Source organism: Triturus cristatus, chromosome 1_1 (genome assembly GCF_964204655.1).
Source record: "Triturus cristatus chromosome 1_1, aTriCri1.1, whole genome shotgun sequence".
NCBI lineage: Eukaryota > Metazoa > Chordata > Amphibia > Caudata > Salamandridae > Triturus > Triturus cristatus.
Genome location: NC_140579.1, coordinates 72,872,394 through 72,893,047, shown reverse-complemented (window position 1 = coordinate 72,893,047; position 20,654 = coordinate 72,872,394). Strand labels below are relative to the sequence as shown.

General features: G+C 42.6%; 1 protein-coding gene across 1 annotated transcript in view; it reads right to left on the bottom strand.

Annotated features, from left to right (window-relative positions):
* Nucleotides 1–20,654, bottom strand: part of LOC146869469 (complement C4-like) — a 520,274-nt gene that overhangs the window by 191,103 nt on the left and 308,517 nt on the right. The window contains exons 19-23 of the mRNA XM_085599862.1: nt 16,191–16,261; nt 5,045–5,184; nt 4,006–4,215; nt 2,989–3,040; nt 1,198–1,287 (exon numbers count right to left, since the gene is read on the bottom strand). Of these exons, the coding sequence (XP_085455988.1) occupies nt 1,198–1,287; nt 2,989–3,040; nt 4,006–4,215; nt 5,045–5,184; nt 16,191–16,261 (563 nt within the window). The remainder of the gene's footprint in view (nt 1–1,197; nt 1,288–2,988; nt 3,041–4,005; nt 4,216–5,044; nt 5,185–16,190; nt 16,262–20,654) is intronic.

Genomic DNA, 20,654 nt, shown 5'->3' with positions numbered 1-20,654 from the left:
GCTGTCAGTGGTACAAGGTTCTTTGAGACAGAGATCTTCATTGAATGGATCAAAGAATATTTGTCTTTTTTATGGCTTTTCTCAACAGTAGGAAATGGAAGCTTTCCTTTTGGTGAGGTACCTTCCTCCTCATGACGAGACCTTTCTGATGTCTTTTTCTTGGAAACTTCAGGAGAATCAAGAGATCTCTCTCTCCTTTTAGGTGTTTCCTTTAAGGCCAGTGAGGTAGAGATCTCCTCATCCTCAGAAAGAACACCAGATTTTGATTTAAGTTATTGAAGCCAAATTAATAATCTACCCTCCCTGTCCTTGAGGAGCTTTGTAGAGAAGGTTCTACAGATTTTGCAGTCTTATACCTTGTGTTGAGGGTAAAGGTAGTAGATGCAGTTCTTATGTGGAACCTCAGCATGTAGTCTCTTTTTCCCACATAATCCACATGACCTAAAGAGTCCTTTCTTTGAAGATTCAGACATTTTTTAAGACAAACTCTGCTACAAAACTTGAAAAACAGAGAAAACTGAGCAGAGCTCAGGGAGACACGCTTTCACACGACGTGCGGTAGAAAATCTGAGGAATCAAGCCTTTACAAAAGAATGTGGATAGGCTATTGCACTGACTTTTCATTGCATGGTAGCCTATAGTAATTTTACCTACTTCTTTTCTATGTATATCGTGGGACTCCCACGACGATGACGCGGATGATTCAAGCATGTGAATCTATGAAGGATCTAATACTGGAGAACACTGAAGATTTCTAACACACAATTGAAAAGCTTCCTTTAAAGATGCATATTTATGTTGCTTTTCTGCCCTCTAAGGACTGCTTTTTAGAATGTAACAATACATGGAGTCTTCCTTTGGCATTGCCACTTTCCAACTTATATAACCTTTTTTACAAAGTGGTCACAAAATCCTATTACACTGTCAATGTTTAAAAAGGAAAAGGCACATATGTTTTTCAGGAGAGCGTTTTGAATACTGCAGTGGTAGTTGTTTGGTGAATTGTGGCACTGACAGAGCAAACCTATTTTAAGAAGTAATTAGAAATTAGTCCAAAATATCCTTGTCCTTCCTAACCATCCTAACCTGGACAATGGGGGGTTCTTCAAATGGCCAGAACAGGCATTTTTAACCTAAGACAAATCTACAATTTGCGGTATTTGAGGCAACAGGATAACAACTGAGGTCTGGACTTACCGCTGACCCGCACGCTTATTCTAACATCTCCTTCGGGGATCAAATTTGACGGCTCTGCCCCGGGAATCTCAAATGCCCTGCCCTGTAAATCTGCGATAGGAAAAGACAGAGGAGTGAAAAAGAAGACAGTGAGAGGCAGACACAAACAAGGTTGAAGCAGACCAAAACCAAAAACAACGAAACTTCTTTCTGCTGGTTCAATATACAAATGTGAGATCTTTAGGAAAACTGAAAAGAGTACCAAAGGTAAGGACTTCAATTTAGGATAAACATTATAGATTTTACACAGCACACCGTGTCTGGGTTTACTCTATTTTATGTCACGAGAAAGTATTATTAAGCAATTCTTGAAGAAGGTGTTGCTTGCACTTTATAATTTACACAACATAATGAATAACAGGGGACCATATTATTGGATAGACTGGGTAATTATTTACCAACTCTTGATATCAATATTGCGTGTTTTTTACATTAACTAACACACATTGCTCCAGGGGTTAATTTATTATGGGATAGACAGCAATATCATTGGGCAAGTCATGAAGTATTGAATTTGTTTTACATGTTCCACAATACATTACACCAGGTGTTATTCTGTTTTAGAACAGCTAGTCATTTCACTTTGTGATTCTTGAAGGAGACTGCCTCAGGGTTTACAATTATTTTAATATAGATGGTAATAATATTTAGTTATTAGTAGTACATGTGTTTAATATTATAAACATTCGACTCAATAGAGCTTTTTTTCTGTAACCTTCTGGAATCTGACAAGGGAATGGCATTTGATGTCACAGGGTGCCCAGAGAAGAATGAAGCGTGAGCAGAACTGGGAAATTAGAATAATTTCAAATTAGAATTATTATGGGTGTATCCACTTTAGACTATTTTGTTTGATATGAATAATACTTTTATCATTAGACCAGGCCAAATACCATAACTTATTCATGTTACAGTTTTTTGTGTTTTCTCATAGTTTCTCAATAGTTGTTTTTCATTAAACATGACATTAATAGTCATCCCTCCCTTCTACTGGATGTGTGCATTTCCGGGGGAGTTTTGATAACAAAGTGTGTGCTCTAATTAAGAAATAAGGACTAGGATGTCAGGCATTTTCTTAGTTAATGTCCTAACAGAAGAAGAGTCACCTTTGGATATAACTCAACTGGGCTTTAGAAGACTAAAATTCCCTACCCAACCCAGAGACCATTTTTTCCATATAATCTGCAAGGAAACACAAAACTGCTACAACATATTTAAGCCTGGATCCCTAAACCAGCCTTTTGTAGCATATAATGCCTTTAGAGGTCTTCACCTAAGCACAATATTGACCAATTGTGTAGGGCACACCACACACCAAATTGTTCCTTGCAGTGATTATTAATTAGTATTATTGTTACTCAATTGCTGATCACTTCTTTTATCCACCGTAAAAGGCTAAAAGGCTCTTGGATTGAAACCTGTGACCAGCAGATTCTCAACCGGTTTTGAACAGGTTTTCCAGCCAACCGTAAATATTTTTCAAACATCCAGTACTCTACCACCATCCAGAACAATCTTATGCAAACATCCTGGATCTAAAGATCTACACTCCTCCTATAGGCTGTAATGCATCTTACCAATATCCAGTCCTTAACGTTCCCACCTGAAAGTGGCCCATAGGTTCCCAAAGGAAAATTCTCATCATGCTGGACAATGTACAGAGGCACTGAAAAGAGTATCAACAACCAAAAACAATGTACTCTAGGACCAGCACAGAAACACCAACCTTTGGACATGAGGAATCATACTTACCATTGGTGTCAAGATTGTATGTTTGTTCTTCAAGTTTAGTTACTCCCTCTCTCTGCCAAAAAAGGAAAGAAACCATAGGATACTGGCGAGATGGAGTGAGACAGAGAGATTGAGAAAGGAGGTAGAGAAACTGATAATGTGGACTGTCCAGGAAGAGATCTGGGGAATATAGAGGACTAGACTAGAGAAAACTGAATTAGACACCTCTAGGTGCAGACCTGCATGTTCTAAATTACACAGAATTTAATACTGGATGTGGTCTGCTTTTTAGGCACTCTCAATTTTGGTGATGTAGGGAATCAAGGCACACTTGCAATCAAATATCTAGGAATCTGGCAGCTGATTTCAGGCTTTATTTTGAGAATCACTTGCTTACATACCACTGAGCGATTGTGTTTGCCACCAGCTATCTTCTCCACTTTGCTACCAAGCCAGACGGGTTTATATGTATCCCAGCCTACCACTAAATCACATGATAACTTGCTAAACTACATATCAACAAAGCCACTAGGTCAGTAGAGCATAACAAACTTGTCCACCCCTTCACATCTGAGCTTGGCATCTATACCATGCCTCAATCCGGGCACTAGACCCTATTGCAACTTTACACGAGCACTAGAGCTCATTGTAACATAACATCTAGACCACATCTCATAATCAGCTACCAGCTCATATCATAACGTAGCAACAAGGCCAAGTTAAGACATAGCCACTGTAACTCATACCACAGTTGCCTCTAGACAACATTTCAAGTAGGCCAGTAGATCTCATGTCAGCTTGATGCCAAGGCCACATCTCATCTTACCAACTAATCCACATCTCGAACTAGCCATTGTGCCACATCGTAACTTAACCATTAGGAGACATCTAAACGTGAGACACTACACCCGCTCACCTCATTACTCTTTGTGAATGAGGAAGTACTGGAAAATGTACTGAGGATTGTGAGGGGATTCAAAGAGACAAGATAAAAAAGACACAGAGGGATAAAAAAGCAGACTACTGAGAGTTACTCACCACAATTTTTAGGAACTTCGTGATTTTATCTCCACCGCCAAGTGGTCCTTGAGCCAACACAGTGACGGGGATGTTCACCTTCGTCATGGGCACGATGGAAAAGGGCACTGCAACTGCAGAATTTTGGGGCACCAGCACCTTGTATTTTTTCTCCGGACCTGACGTGGCTTGGCTACAGAGTCCTTCTGTCCTTCCCAAAGACACCTGGACCTAATTAAAAGGTTGCCAGCAGAGACCAAAGCGTGTAAACAGGAAACATACAGCACTGTTATTGGTTGACCTTCAAGAGAATGTTGCTACTAAATACTAAACATGGAATTATTCAAGAGTAGTGAGACTCTGATACAGAGGTGACAGTGCCTAAGGCAACCATCAGTACAGAGTGATGGAGCAGGGTATGCGACCTGAAGTGTTTGACGTTCAAGTGCGCTGAACCAACAAGGACAGCTACTGCTCCCTATGAGCTTAGAAGGAGATGTACTGGTAAACAGAGATGACCTTGTCAGGAGATTTGTTGACTGACTTAACCTGCAGGACTTGGAGAACGTTGATTTCAAGCCTGTCTATGGCCCAGCCACTTTGACCTTTGAGGCACACCTGCTTGATAAGTAAACTCTTTGTTTCTCACTGGGTGCTTCATCTATGTGGAACGGATGGAGGTTTGGTTTGGGAAAATCATGAGACCAATCAGTTTGCAGTTAATGTATATTCACCTGAGGCCGTGCGAGGTTTCCAGAGATGATGGCTAGTATTTCGCTTACAGAGTGGTCAGTGCAGTCATAGCAATATGTAAATTTATAATTATGACACCACCTTGCTGCAAGAATGATCCTCACCTTCTACGCTGACTGGTTTGGTCTTCAGACCAGCTCAGCAACTGACTATGTCTGCAGAGGAGTTAAGTGATCCTGAACTTACCTATATATAATTACTTTGTTGATATTTTTTCTACTACATTCTGGTAGCATAATATTCTGTAGTTGATACTAATGTGGAATAGCTTGTCACTTCTAGTTAGATTACCCTCATGTTCGCTTACCTCTAGATCCTGCTCAACATAGTTGTAGAGGGTTGGGCGAATCTCTAGCTGTTCAAAACGCTTGACAGAATACGGGAGAGGCAGGTAAATATGAAAAGGCTGGAAAACCTTCACTCTAATTGGTTCCGCAATACAGAATCCTAGGAAAACAAGAAGAAGATAATCAGGAAGGCACCCTTTGTATCTGCCTGTGAATAAACATGGGTGATCTAAGGACAAACCTAGGGATAGAGAAGGGAATCTGTGATTTTTTAACTATGCAGTAAGGAAGAAAAGGGGCACTAGTCATGGGAACTCAGGCCTGTATGCGTAAGTCACCTGGTTCTAATCCTCAGAGTAAGGAGGAGTGGAAGTGGCAAGAACGACTTGTGATTTTGCTGGAAGAGATATGGACTGGTGGTGGGAGCTCAGGTAAGAGTACAGACGTCCACGGGTTCTATTCTTTACTGTGAGAGAGAAGAAGGGCAGGAGCTCCTCAGGGTTTTGAGGGAAGAGTTATGCACAGGGTTACAGAGAGGAACCCACAGGTTCAACGGGGTGTAAGGTAGAAAGTGTGAGCTAATGTCCTAGGGCTCCTATGAACTATGAGGGAAGAGGTGTGGGCTGGTGCTGGGGGGCTTAGGGAATAAGCAGGAGTCCCATGGTTCTAACCCTAGCTGTGAGGGAATATGTGTGGGCTAATGGAAAGAGCTCCTCATGGATGATGTGTGGGCTAGTGGTAAGAGATCCTCTGGGGTTTGAGGGAGGAAGGTATGAGCAAGTGGAGAGCGCAGGCCTAGAGACTTTGGTCCACAGGTTTTAGTTCTACTGTGAAGAACCAGTGCGGGCTAGTGGCTAGAGATGCTGAAATCTTTTAAGGTATTGTGTGGTGGTGACATCGCAGGCCTTAAGACAGGAGTCTCCTAGTTATGATTCTAACTATGAGGGAAGACATGTGGTTTAAGGACACAAGCTCGTTATGACCTAAAAAGAAGAGCTGTGGGCTGGTGGCAAGAGTTCTTTGGAGGATGATGCGTAGGCTTGAGAGCTCTTTAACGTAAGGCTAATGGGGAGAGTCCAATGATTTTAGACCTCCTAGAAAGGAGGTAGTCAGGAGGAGTGGTGAAATTTGCCAGTTACACACAAGTCCATTCTATTTAGACCTGGTGTGTGCAGAGAGATGTAGTCTTGTAGAATGAACTCCTCAGGGCTTTTAGGGAAGAAGAGTGCATTGTTGGTGAAAGAACCTCAGGGTTTTGAAGAGGTATTGGCTAGTGGCAACAGCTAGCAAGACCTTGGGAGAGTAGCTAGTGAGCAAGTGGTGTGAGGGAGTAGCTAGTCAACCAATGGTTCCAATCCTTGCCATGCCATGTTATGCTATTTTTATTTGTTTAGTACGCCAATCCCCCATGAGGGTTTTTGGGTGCTTTGCAGGTGGGCAAGCAGCTGTCGTCTGCTGAGGTTGATCAAAGTGCCATATTTTCAGCTTCTTGCAGAACCCGAGAAGCAAAGAGGAAGCTTGGATGTGGTGAGGGAGGTTGTTCCGTGTTTTGGCGGAGAGATATGAAAAGAAACGGGCTCCGGCTATGGATTTGCGGATACAGGGAATGCGTGCCAGTGAGGCGCCTGGGAGGTATGTATTTAATTTGTATTTATTTATTTATGTATAAAGTTTTATATAGCGCGAACAGGACCCCGAAGGATATCAGAGCGCTTTACAAAAGGGTGGAAGGAAGGTCATGAACCCAATATCGACATCAAGTAAGAATACAGAACATGAATAATCGCATGATTCACAGACAAATGACACAAAGGAGAGTAATACAATAAACAGGTATATAGCGGGCTACAAAGGGGACACGCAATGCGGTAAAGAAGAGCAGCATCACATGATGGAACAATGGTTATAGGATCAATGATTTCGAGCCAGTGAACCTAGCCCAGATTAAGGTAGGAATTTTGTTTGCAAGCAGTTGTTGAGGAGATTCTGCGTACGTCTGGTGGAAGAGAGTTCCATATCTTTGGGGCAGCGCCAGAGAAGGCTCGGTGACAAGTTCTCTTTTTGCTAAGGATGAGTGGTTTCAGGAGGAAAGTGTTAGCGCTTCTTGAGGCTCTCCCACCACAGGATAATTCAAGCTTTTGTGCTAGGTACCTGGGAGTTTTGAAATGCAGGGCTTTGTGCTCCAGAACGGCAATCTTTAATTGAATTCGAGCTCCATAGGGTAAACATTTGAGAGAATTTAGGACTGGGGATATGTGCTCATTTCATTTGGTACCTGTGACCAGTCTGGCCGCAGCTTTCAGTGATGCCCTTAGTGGAGCAAGGGTGTATTTGGGAAGGTCACAGAGCGTAGCACTGCCGTAGTCTAGCCTCGGCAAGACCAGTTCTTGGACCACCTGCTTGAAATCCTTTTGTGGCAGGAATTGTTTGATGTTTCTCAGGGTCCTCATCAAGTGGTTAGCTCCCTTACATACATTGCTGATATGATTTTTCATATTCAGGTGCTTGTCCAGGGTGATTCTGAGAGATTTGGCTTAGTCTATGATGAGGGGGTGCAATTGAAGGCTGTGAGGTGATTCAGCCAAAGGTCTAGCTTGGGGATGTGGTTAGAAATGTATGCGGTTATTGTGTGCAGGGCTGTTGTATAGTACTTTGTATGTGTGGGTGAGTAGTTTGATCTGGGTTATTAAGTGGATTGTGAGCTAGTGCAGTTCTCTGAGGAGTCGGGTGATGTGGTTGCAATAAGGTAGATTGAGTATGAGTCTTGCTGTGGTGTTTTGAACAGTGTGGAGCTAGTTCAGGAGCTTCTCAGTGATTCCTGTGTAGAGTGTGTTGCCGTGATAGACTCGGCTGGCATACAAGGCCTGTGTAACTGTTTTCCTAGTGTTCCCAGGTAGCCGTTTGAAGATCTTTTGTAGCATCCTAAGGATGTGGTAGCAGGAGGCGGTCACTGCGCCTATTTGGGCTGTGATATTGAGCTTGTTGTCTAGGATGCTTCCAAGAATTCTTGCATTTGTGGAGGGTGTGGGTGAAGGTCAGAGATTAATTGGACAACAGTTATAGATCTCGGCAGAGGCTTTCCTTCCAAAGATCACTACTTCAGTTTTGTCTGTGTTTAGTTTGAGGCAGTTGTTTTTTTTATCCTTGTGGTTACTGCGGTCATGCATGTGGCAATGTTGTTTTTGTAATAGGGGCCTTGTTAGACAGAGAGAGTAAGTTGAGTATCCTATGCTTAGGACAGTATTTTGAGGATCTGATGAGGTCTGCTATTGGAGTCATGTAAATGTTGAATAACATTGGAATAAGGGATGATCCTTGGGGCATTCCAGATATGAGGTTCTTGGCCTTCAATGTGTAGGGTTGCATGTTAACTCTTTTGTTCTTCCTATGGGAAGGAACAAGTCCAGTTGAGGGATTTTGTATATGGCTTTGATTTTGTCGCTGAATAATTCTGAGAAGTTGTCACCTAATTCTTGCGAGGGTGTGATGCAGTTAATAGTGGCGGCTGGTGAAGTTAAGTCTTTGATGATTGTGAATATTTGTTTACCACTGCTGGAGCTTTTGCCTATGCACTCCGATAGAGCCTTCTTTTTTCTTGCCCTGAGGGAGAAATTGTGGCCAAATTGCAAGAGTTTGGACAGACTGTGGCATAATTGTGAGCGCTTCAAAGAAAATGTGTGGGGTGGTGGCGAAAGCATCTCAGGGTTTTAAAGGAAGTGGTGTGGGCAAGTAGTGTGAGTGTGTGGGCTAGAGACAGAAGTCTGTGGTTTTTTAATTGGACAGAGAGAGGAGGTGTAACCAGCAGTGAGAGCTCAATTGAGATTCTGAGGTCCATGGCTCTAGACTTGGTTTTGAAGGATAAGTTATAAGTCCATGTGTACTCACCTTTACTGTTAGGGTGGAGGCGTTGGTTAGCCTAGTGCTGACTTTCTAGCTGTGAAGAAAACTTGGAGTATAGTAGAAGTTACTCTGTACTCTAGCTATGAATGGATGGGTTACAATTCAAGCTGTGAGGTAGGTGGTGTGGAATAGCACAGGACTTGAGGCAGGAATTTATGCATTAGTTACTGCATTCATTAAGAAGTCATGGCATAGTGGTGAAACCTACAGGTTAGAGTCGAGCTCCATGGGTTCAAGACATGCAAGAAAAGAAGAGGTCAAGGTAGGTAATTACAGCCTAGAGCTAGAGTCGGGCTTTATGGGTTCTTGAACCCGCTAATCATTTGCCATGAGATGTTGAATCCACAAGCCTTATCAATGAAAAGACACAATTAGGATTTTCTGTTTTCAGTTTCTATTTTTGGTAAATTCTGGTGTTTTTTTTCAGTGTTTTCAAGTGATTTCAATACCTTAAAAACAAGCATATGCAATGCAAATAGGTCTCGCATTTGTGAGTTAGAGCTATTGACGTTGTAAATGGCAATGTTTTTAACTACATGTTTTATTTTTGGAGTGAATGTATGTAGTGTGCAAAAACCCTTGGAAAGGTCCTGCACTTCGTAATAAATATATTGAAAAAGACGCAAAGTGTGGATTGTGTCAACAATTGGTTGCCACGTACCTCATGGGTGAAGTGTCGACACACATGCACACCGTGGTGCTTTACTAATGCGAAACTCATTAATAAAAGTAGTGCTTACAGACTAACCAACGCGATCGGGATCGGAGCATGGAACCGAATCCCGGTTTCTCTTTCATTTTCTAGACTATTTGACTCACTCTCCTGCGTCTTGGCTAGCCCCCAAACTGGGGGAGGCAATAAAGTTAGCCAAGGGGGCAGGGGGCTTCGGGGCTACATGAAAATGTATTCATTGTCTAGTTGTTAAAAGTCGCCCGGTGCTATTAGTTAAAAGTGTGCAGATTTAATTAAGATATTACTCGCATCTATGAGAAAATCGACATCAACTAAACAAAATGCCAGAATGCGTGTCAGTTTTCACAGTGTTTTAGACAGTACTGGTTGCTTAGTTTCATTGCATTCATTTTTGTATTTACTCTTTTACACAGCATCCAAAGTAGGTTACCTAACCCCAAAGCCATGAGTTGTTAAATGACCCATAGAAGGGAGTGTTTTACAGGTGAGCAAATGTGTCCAAATGTAATTTTGGTGGTGCCATGTTATGATCAGCCAATGAGGTACTCGATGAGCAGGTATTTAACTACACGTTCAAAACGTACGGTATTGTGGCTGTTGCATGTTTGTACACAACCACCTCTTTGAATGTGTTTATTAACACAGAGCTCCATCTAACAGTCAGTGCTCACAGAGGGGCGACTAAAGCACAGAACAAAATGTATTCATTTATCCTGAGTGTGAAGGCACCCGGAAGGCTTAGGTACCTGCCCAGAGAGGCTAGGGATCCCAGCGCTTCTACAGACTCTGCCGTGCTCCTCTGCACCAGCAGGGCACAGCTCAGAATCTGCCGCTTCTGCTAAGAATAGGTGAGGGGGATGAGGTTGGGGCATGCAGGAGTTGCCGTTAGATTTCCAGGTTTTTGAAAGTGATGATTCACATATGAGGCAATGGAGACTGACTTTGTCTGTTTGTGTGCACCAGTCTATTTCTCTGCCATCTACTGGGCTCACAATCATGTATCCATTCATCTCTCTTTGTTAGAGGTGCGTGAGCCAATATATTAATTAGCAGGTAGAGACAGCCGGAGACGAGCCAAGCGTATATGAGCCAGTGGGCGTGCTGTGAAAATGATCGGCATGTTAATCATACAGTAAAAATGATGTAAATGTGCGATAATGTCTCTTCAGAATTAAAAAAAGTGCATTTCTTTAGTGCGTCACCTCAATACACAAGATTATAGCACTGAATTGCGAGGAAGTTATTAAAAGTGCTCGTTTTAAGCTTAAGTTAAAACACTGCCGCTCCTCCCGCCCGACACAATGCAATTTGTGAATTAAGAGGTGTCAGTTGCCATGCATACCCCGAATGTTGCCTAGAGTCTTATTATATTTAGAGTAACATTAAAATCTAGTTCATTAAACACGAGAAGTTTTTGTACAGCACGCATCTTGAACTTGCATATTTCGAGGTGGCAATAATAAAGATGAAAACGGAAGTGCCGGCAGGCAAGAAAACACGAATGGGAGTGAGGGGGGCGGGGGAGGGTGAGAAGTCACAGACTGAGGAAGGGGGCGGTGGGGTGAGGAGACAGGGAAGAAAATAGTGTTAGGAGTAAAGGTGCCAATAGCCGTGGAAGGATACAAATGATGAATGAGGAGGGACTAACAACCCTCAAACCAATCGGAAGGCAGCATTTAAGACAAAAGCCAATGGGCAGAGAGTGAGCGGAGCTTCCACGAAGCTTCCACCCTACAGTATATACTGCATGCCTCGCAAAGTGATGGCAGCGCATTGGCGCTGCAACGCTAGGCGAGACCTAAAAGAAAATAGTGTTAGGAGTAAAGAGGCCAATAGTCGTGGAAGGATACAAGTGGTAAATGAGGAGGGACTAACAACCCTCAAACCAATCAGAAGGCAGCATTTAAGACAAAAGTCAAGGGGCAGAGAGTGGGTGGAGCTTCCACCAAGCTTCCACACTACAGTATATACTGCATGTCTCGCAAAGCGGTGGCAGCGCATTCGCGCTTCAACGCTAGGCGAGACCTAAAAACAGTGGATATCAGTGACTACACATTTTCGCATCACTAAAAACAACAGAAACAGTGTTTTTCCAGTATTTATGGAACTTTTTGCTTTTATTATTGCTGGCTTTCTGCACTGATAGTCAATTGTATATAGACAGTGTGTGTACAGCGTATATGAGATCCAAATACGTTTTTGCAAATCAAACTTATTGTAGTACACCATACAATACTTTTGCAGTGAGTCTTTGGTCATGTGTGCTCACTTGTTCCTTCCCATGTACATTTTTTTCTGTGAAAAGGCCCTCTCAACATTGGCACGTGAGATGAGCAATGCCAAAACAGCCAGTACACAATTTGCTAACTCTGGCCACTGACATAGCTTTCCATGCCAATAGTGGTGCACCTAAAGATTGCGATTCTCTTTGGAGGTTCGAAAACATTTGTGTTGAACTGGGCGCTTATCCCTCGGAGATATTGAAGCGGTAAAAATGAAGTAGCACTTTGAATCTACTGGGAAAATTCCCCTTTATGGAAGGGATCTAGAGCTTGTACGGAGTAGCACAGTGAGGTTTCATTGGCTTCAAATGCCATGGTTGGTGAAGGGACACTTCTATGCATCACTGCAAGCCTTTTCTCATACATTGTAAAATGAAAGTTCCTGAAATGCTTGTCAACATTGCTTTGCTTACCAAGTGGCAAGCACTCTAATATGGAACATGTTGCAGTGCCAAAGTCACTAATGGTGTCGCCCAGCCTACTCTGAAGGAGATGTTTCACATGTACACCGATTATGCTGAACACTTGGCAGACAAGGGTGTTTTCAGACTATAGTCGTTTTATTATGCCCACTACAACAGTTATGTTTTCCTGCGAAAATCTAAGAATGCAGTAGAGTGTACTTTTTTTCACATCACTATCATTATGCGACCATAGATCGTCACATTTCTTGCCTTTGGCATAATTAATTGTGGAAACAGTTGCCACATGGATAATATAGCATTCACAGCCCCTTGAACTGAGAACCATCAGCTAAGTGACACAGTTGGAATGACTCTTTCTTTGATGCACAAAATGAGAAATATTTGCATTTTAGTTCCAGCGCATAACAAAACAGTGCACCAAAATGGACTATAAAGTCAATAACATAGTTCATTATCTCTGAGATTGTGAAGATGCTTTCAGCATATCATCTAACAGCCCGGACCTCCGTGGGCTTCATCTCTCGGCCAAGTGGACTCCATCAACGCGTGGCTTCGAGCAGGCTGCGATTCAGTCGCCCCTTTAAGGCGGATTTCATCTAGGCGTTCTAAAGACGCGAATCGCTGGTTCAATGAGGAACTGAAGGCTCAAAAACTCAACGTCCGCCGGGCTGAGCGCTCTTGGCGGCAAGACTACTGCCCGATCCTTAGAAATTATTATATCACCCTTTTGGCCCTTTACAAAAACTCTATTTTGATAACTAAGAAGGCTTCTTTCTCATCCATAATCCACACCGCCGAAAATCGGCCTAAAGAGATTTTCACCATTGTGCACGACCTCGCATACTCCGACAGGGCCACACTCAAACCCTCCCCCTCACAGCACCTCTGTGATTCCCTCAACTCTTTCTTTCTCGATAAAATAGCTGCTATTAAAGCCAACATCCCCCTCCCCTCCCCGTCCTTTGTTAGCCCCCAGTGTCCCCCAGCTGCAGTCCGCCTCGAATCCATCCCTCTTCTTTTCCTTCCTATCTCTTCTGCCTTTTGTTAAATCCGGCTCCCCTCTAGATCCTTGCCCAGCACACATCCTCAAACAAATCTACTCTACCTGTGTTCTGCCACCCCTTACCTTTCTTAATAGCTCCCTTTCACAGGGCATTGTCATTTCTCCTCTTAAATCGGCCGTTATCCTACCCATTTTAAAAAAACCTGGTGCTGACCCCTCGGTGTCTATCAACTACTGCCCCATTTCACTCTTACCTTTTCTGGCGAAGGTACTGGAACGTCATGTAACCAGAACACTGAGCACCTTTGTGGAGATGAACAATGTATTGGCCCCCAGGCAGGCCGGGTTCCACCCCGCTCACTCCACGGAATCCGTAGTCTTGTCGGTCCTTGACAAACTTAGAGAGGGCATGGACATCAACCATCCTCAGGCCTTGGTCCTCCTCGATCTCTCCGCCGCTTTTGACACGGTTGATCATGCCATCTTACTTTCCCGTGTCAGAGCGGCGGGAATCGAGGGCTCGGCCCTGGTCTGGCTGTACTCCTTCCTGCCTGACCGCTCCCAAGCAGTGCATTTGGGTGATTATTCTGCGGATTTCCGTGCAGTTCAATGCGGGGTTCCCCAGGGTTCCTCCCTCTCCCCTCTATTATTTAATTTGTATATTGCCCCTCTTATTTTCGCCCTTCAACAGCTGGAGATCTCCGTTTACAACTATGCGGATGACCTCCAGCTTATTTTCTCCCTATCTTCTTCCCCTGAGTCAATATCCAATTTCCGCTCAGTCATGACTTTCATCCAAGACTGGATGAATCACAACCACCTGAAGCTAAACCCCGACAAAACAGAGTTGGTGCTGACAGGTGGTTGCTCCAGTCCTTGGTCTTCTCTCTTCTGGCCCCCCTCTTTAGGTTCCCCCCCCATTCCATCTTGGATTCAACCTCAATGATCAACTCTCTCTTCATTCCCAAGTCAGTTCTGTCGTTTCCTCATCTTTTCTTTCCCTACGTACCATCCGTAAAGTCTCTCGGTTTTTCTCCCCCTCCGCACTCAAACTCATAGTCCTGGCGATGGTTACCTCCCGCCTGGACTATGGCAATGCCCTTTACTGTGGCATGCCCGCGTACATCGTGAGACGTCTTCAGCTGGTCCAGAACCAGGCGGCCCGCCTGGTTTTCAATTTACCTAAATCACTCCATGTCACGCCCCTCCTCAAGTCTCTACACTGGCTCCCTATTCAGGAACGAGCCCAGTTTAAGCTGGGCTGCATCATCTTCAATGCCCGGTGCGGTTCAGCCCCCGCCTATATCACTTCCGAAATTCATTCCTATGTTCCTCCCAGGGAGCTATGCTCATCCACCCAACAATTGCTCGTGGGTCCCCGTTTTAGAAGAAAAAAATGGGGAGGCTCCAAACTCTCCACACTTGCTCCTGCATTTTGGAACTCCCTCCCGGCCCATTTGAGATCCTGCACCCAGTACTCACTCTTTCGCAAGGCACTCAAAACTTTACTTTTTACCCAAGCCTTCCCTTCTTAATGCCCTCAAGGTGACCCCGTTCTTCTGTTCCTCGGGAATTTTGTAGTACCTCACAGCGCCATGAAACCGCTCGGTGTACGTGCGGTTAAGAAATATTTTAAACTCAAACTCAAACAGGTGGCAAGGATCTCTTACAGGGAAGCACTTCAGCTCAGGTATCGATTGTGACAGGTCATCACACAACTTTTTCATATACGTAGCTGAATCACTGCCATACAAACAAAACTACTCCAATCTTTGTTGAACTTGGAAATAACCTTTTTGCAGCAGCATTCCAAATGACATTGTGTTCCATGTTTTCCAAAAGTCTGGTGTCATGTTTTCACCACTATTCCAGATGCTTGGTGATAGCACTCTTTTCACACATACTTGTCACTATACCTTGCATTGAATGTTTAAAGCCTGAGATGTTGGCAGTTCACCTACTATCAATACTGACTCACTAGAAACGGGGGGCTGATATATCAAGGGTTTTTACTTATTCTGTGTAGGTAAATGTGATGGCACATATTGGGGAAGATTCTAATGAAACCAGTCATTTTACTTATCAGTGAAAGAATCAAACGCAGCCAAAATGTCAAATATGATTTTGATATTTCCTGATTCTCTACAGTTTATAAAATCATTAAATACGACCTAAAACATGCTTCTAACCCCTGCATCTTTAGACCAAAGACCACAAAACTGAGAAAGCAAAGGAAAGAAGAAATAGTATTTTTGAGACATCCCTAAACAACAAAACTCAAGCAGAATAATGTTAGCCCAGTATTTCTCGGTATTGGCTCCTTCAGGGAAAATAAAAAACTCTTTCACTCTCCTTTTCCTATCTTTGAATGGCATTTAGTTTGTGGTTCGGCAGGTGTTTTTTAGGTGTTTATATGTTAACACTTGTGAGGGCTATTTCCGTTTCGGTGGGGCTTTATCAGTTATTATAGATTTAAACCTAAAACAGGACAGCCTAGACATAATGCCCATTGCAACCCTTTGAGACTTTCTAATGTAGTGGAGAGATATTGAAGTAACTAACCAACCTGCCACATTTCAACAAAACTGTGCAGAATGGGTTGTTTATGGATTACTAGTTCAGCAAACAGAAGAATTGGGCTCTGTTCCAATGGGATCCACAAAACAATCTCCCAACACATAGAATCTTGGAATGTGTCCTTCTTAAAGAGATTAGCCTGATATCAAAGTACTTGCTCAGAGGTCAGGCATGTTGCTCTTAAGTCTAGTAAGCTATAAAAATATGCCTTCCCATCTGCTGGATTGACAGCAAAGTTTGCCCCAATAGCGCTGTGAGCAGTCAGAATGACCAGCTATCACTCACCTCTTCCGTTGGATATGCTGATGGCCTGGATCTCCCACGTCGTGATGGAGTCAGGAACAAATGTATTTTCTCTGTAAGACACATAAAGCAAATGACAAAAACAAATCTGTGCATCTGATTAATATAGCCAGGTGAGGAGATGATGCTACTAGTGCTGATGCAGAGAAATATATTATAAATGCAGTACGTTCTCAATTTTAGCTTCGTTTTATTTATGAATATGAAGCAAATTGGAGGTTAATGTAATAGGCCTGCATGCATGTATGCATTGTGCTATGGTACTGTGCTGCATTCACTCTGAAAGTTAATGCTTCAGAGCATACTGGATCTAAGCCAGGTGGGAAAAGAGAGAGGACTCTGAAAGGAAAGTGAATTAATCTTTAGGTGGGACAGATGTGGGCTCTTTCAAAGTTGCGGTGTTGTGGATCCAGGAGGATCCTCAGAATCTCCCTAACATTAGGATATCCTATGGTATTGCATTTCTTAGTGGTCAAGATTAGACTGGCTTGAGAGGATTTGAACATTAGTTCACCTTGCTGAGGTTGACCCAGTCCTCAACGCAGATTGCCTTACAGGTCATACAGAGGATCTTACTTTGGATTTGTGCTTCCATCAGAAGACAGTTAAGTAGATGTGGTTGCAGTTTGTCTGTCCACATTGTTTTGGAACATCTCAAAATGTAGGGCATTGCCATGACATTGTCAATATTGGATACACAATTACCCATAGAAAAGGCGCTCAGTGTTTGCTTGAGCATAAAATGAGTCATTTTAGGCAGAGCAAAGCTGAAAATTGCAGGACATATCACTTTGACTGATTTGCGGCACAAAGTGACTTTGTTAATAAAGGTGGCACAGATATCTGGCTAGGAACTTGAGTGGTCCTCCAAACTAGGGCCCAAAATATGAGTATTTCAGCCTTATTCGCGGATCAGTTCAGAGTATCTATTCAAGAAGTAGGCAAATCAGTGCCAGGCTTTACCACTGACACCAAAGAATACTCTCAGATTCCCCAAGGGAACGTGAATGCTAGAGTCAGGCTCTAGTTATGGTCAAGTATCTCAGGCAGGACCAAGGAGAGAAATGACAGAGCTATGCCTGTGTGCGGTACAAAGTGAATGCAGTGTGTGGGAACTCACACTTGGGAGCTGACTGTGCAAAAATGTTTACCAGAGAAATCAGCAGGCTATTTATGAAACCTCCCAGACACGGCTATTTATGAAACGCTGTGGTCATCAGTATAGAATCAATTTTGTGCGGTCACACAAATTTCATAACTTCATTCTTCAGCAAGTTGTGAAGGAAGTTACTTGAAGAAGAAAAATATTTTTTGTCAAATGACAATTCGGTGGAGTTAAAAGTGGTGGAATAAAACCAGCTAATTAATATTTGGGCATCTAGTCTGTACTCTTAGCTGCAACTAAGAGAGTAGCTGGAACTTGTATCTAATTGCTGTGCCACAGCCCTGCAGAGGTGAAACCTTTCAGCATTTCTGACATCCAGTGTTTCCTTGCCTGACCGTGGCTTCCATTTCAGTATTTTGTGCAGTAACACATTGAACCATGATCACCGTATTGGGAAGCTCACTGAATCCCTGAAGCGTTAAAGACGTTTCTGGATTCACCTGTGAATTGCAGGTCGAGTGAAGATGTAGAAAACCAATGGTTCATGAGCGGAGCTGCTGCTTTTTTCTGTGTTTGTATTCACTAACAAACAAGCATTGGCAAAGCCATTAGATCTGCCATTTTACTTTGTATGGACCAGTAATTTTAGTGTGTGTGTGGGTGAATGAGAAAACGAGTTATTGAGTGGATGAATGGATGGGCGAGTGAGGGCATGTATGAAATAATGTGCTGACTCATTCACAATATTTATCCGTTCAGGCATTCATTGGAGTAATGTCTTAAGTAAAGTAATGCATTTGTGAGTGTACATGAAATAAAGTTGAGTACATAAATTAACTGTACAGGGTGATTGAATATTGCAACGAACAAGCTGGTACAGGAAGGAAAAAGTGAATTCATATGAATGAAAGTGTGAAGCAGGTAATGAATGAGTGAGCAAACAGAAGCGGATGTGTGCACCCACTAGTGAATGCTGCACTGGGTTCAGTAATGAATGCTTCAGCGTGCAGCAGTGAAGGAGGGAGTACAGATATGAATGCATAAATGTACAGAAAATTAGGGCCAGATGTAGGTAAATGCATTTTTGCGATTCCTTAATAACAATTTTTAGGGAATCGCTATTAAGGACTCGCAAAATGCCATGTAGGTACGAATCGCAATATTTTTTGCGATTCCTTAACATTCCTTAATTGCGAATCACAAATTGCGACAAATACCTTCCCATTCATTCCTATGGGCCTAATTACTCGCAAATTGCGTGCGCAATTTCAAGGGTGCAAGGGCTCCTGTTGCACCCCTGAAATGTGCATGTGTGCACATGTCGTGCACATACATGCCCTAAGGGCATGAATGTGTGCCACATGGCACTTTAAAAAAAGCAAAAAAGTGTTTTTTTTAAAGGAAATCGCTAATTACCACCAAGTTGGTGGTAATTAGTGATGCCTTAAGGCAAATTGCACTTTCATTTGTGCTACTTTAAGAAATCGCAATGTGCGATTCCTTAAATGCAATCGCAAAGTAGGGAATCGCAAATTATGCGCTTCCTTATTTTGTGAGGGGCTCATTGTGTGCTACATTGCACACTGCAAATTTGCGATCGCAAATGCTGAAATTCTGCGAATTTCAGCTTTTGCGAGTGCAAATTGGCTTCTTACATCTGGCCCTAAATGAGTTCAGCAGTGAGCACGTGATTGGAGCAATCGATGCACAAGTGTCCAGGAGTGAATGGATGGAGTACTGAACGACTGTGGGACTAAGACAATGAATGTGGGACTGGAGGTGTGAATGACTACTACAACGAATGACTGAGCAGAGGAATACATGAATGAATAAGCAAGTATTCATAAGTGAACGAGTGAGTGAATTACTAAACAGAGGGTGCATGGAACAGTAGTAGGGATTGAAGCAATGAGTGCTGACAGCCACATGTAGTAGTGAGTGGATGTGAAACACGTTTGTAAAAGTGATCCTTCTGTCTGGCTGTTGCCAGAAATATAAAAGTAGATGGAACAAATCAACAAGTAAAATAAATTAGAAATTTGAATTTCAAGTTGCAGAGCAGATCTAGGAGAGCAAAAGGGAAGAGGACGCTACATTTAAGAACATAAGGGATAGATTATCACACATATTAAACAATTTTTGGGGCTTCGAGTAAGACATTTTCTGGGCACTGTTAAGGACAAGTATGAATTTATTATCCATTTTTAGCTAATTACAGCCCTCATGATGCCAAGCAAAATTGAAATACACGAAACTGTCACACAAAGCACAGCCAAATAATATGAAAGAAATCTTGGACAAGTGATGATAAAGTTATTTTCTTATTTGTGCGTCACTCTAGATTTGTTGTCTTCTAGCAGTTGTAATTCATATAGAATTCCGTGCCTAACAAACCACATTCACCCCATTAAAGGAAAGACATGGTAAAATGACTTTGATGATGTTTTGTGGACAGATTTATTGTATTAAAATACAAATTATGGATACGCGACTTGAAAAGGTAGCATTAATTTAACATTTTCATAACCACAAATAAACCCCATCACAATTGTCATCCATGCAGCAACAGTGAGACTCGAAGCAGGTGAAGTCTGAGTGTTCTCTTTAATTCCCTTCCCCTTCCTTGTCCATCCTCTCCTCATTCTATGTACACTTCTCTTGTTAGACAGTGACTTCCTGATTGATTAAGTAAAAGTAATGAGAGGAACTAGGAGAAGGACAGAGAGGTAAAGAGAGAAGTATAGTGAGGAAGGTGAAAAAGAAAGAGCACGGAAATAAATATAGAGCTGAGGTAGAGAGACACGTGAGAACAGAGATATATAAGGTAAAGTGGGAAGGGTGAAGTAGCCAGAAGGAAAGATACAGAGAGAAAGAATAAAGAAGAGGCTGGTAGAAATAATTAGCTACACAGATAAGGCATTAAAGTGAGGTGGAGAGAGAGCTCAATAGGGAGAAGGAGGGTGAGATAGAGAGAGGTGTGGTAAAGAGGAAAAGTTAAGTAGAGAGGCAGTTGAGGTAGAAAGAAGTGCAATCATAAAGAGGGAAATAGAGGGTGTGGTAGACAAAGAGGTGAAGTCTGAGAAATAAGGTAGGGAGAGGTATACAGGGAGGGAGGAAGTGAGAAGAGATATAAAGAAGGTGGAGTGAAATAGAGGTCAATGCAGAGAGTGATAGGAGAAATATAGATATATATAGAAGGAAATAATAGAGGAAAAGTGGTGGAAGTAGAATAGGAGAGGGAATGACAAAGGTAGTGAGAAAAGAGTTTCAAAGAGAAGGGCGCTGGAGAGGTGAATATATAAGGAAGTAAACTGTTAGGTTTGGTAGCAAGATAGAGAAAG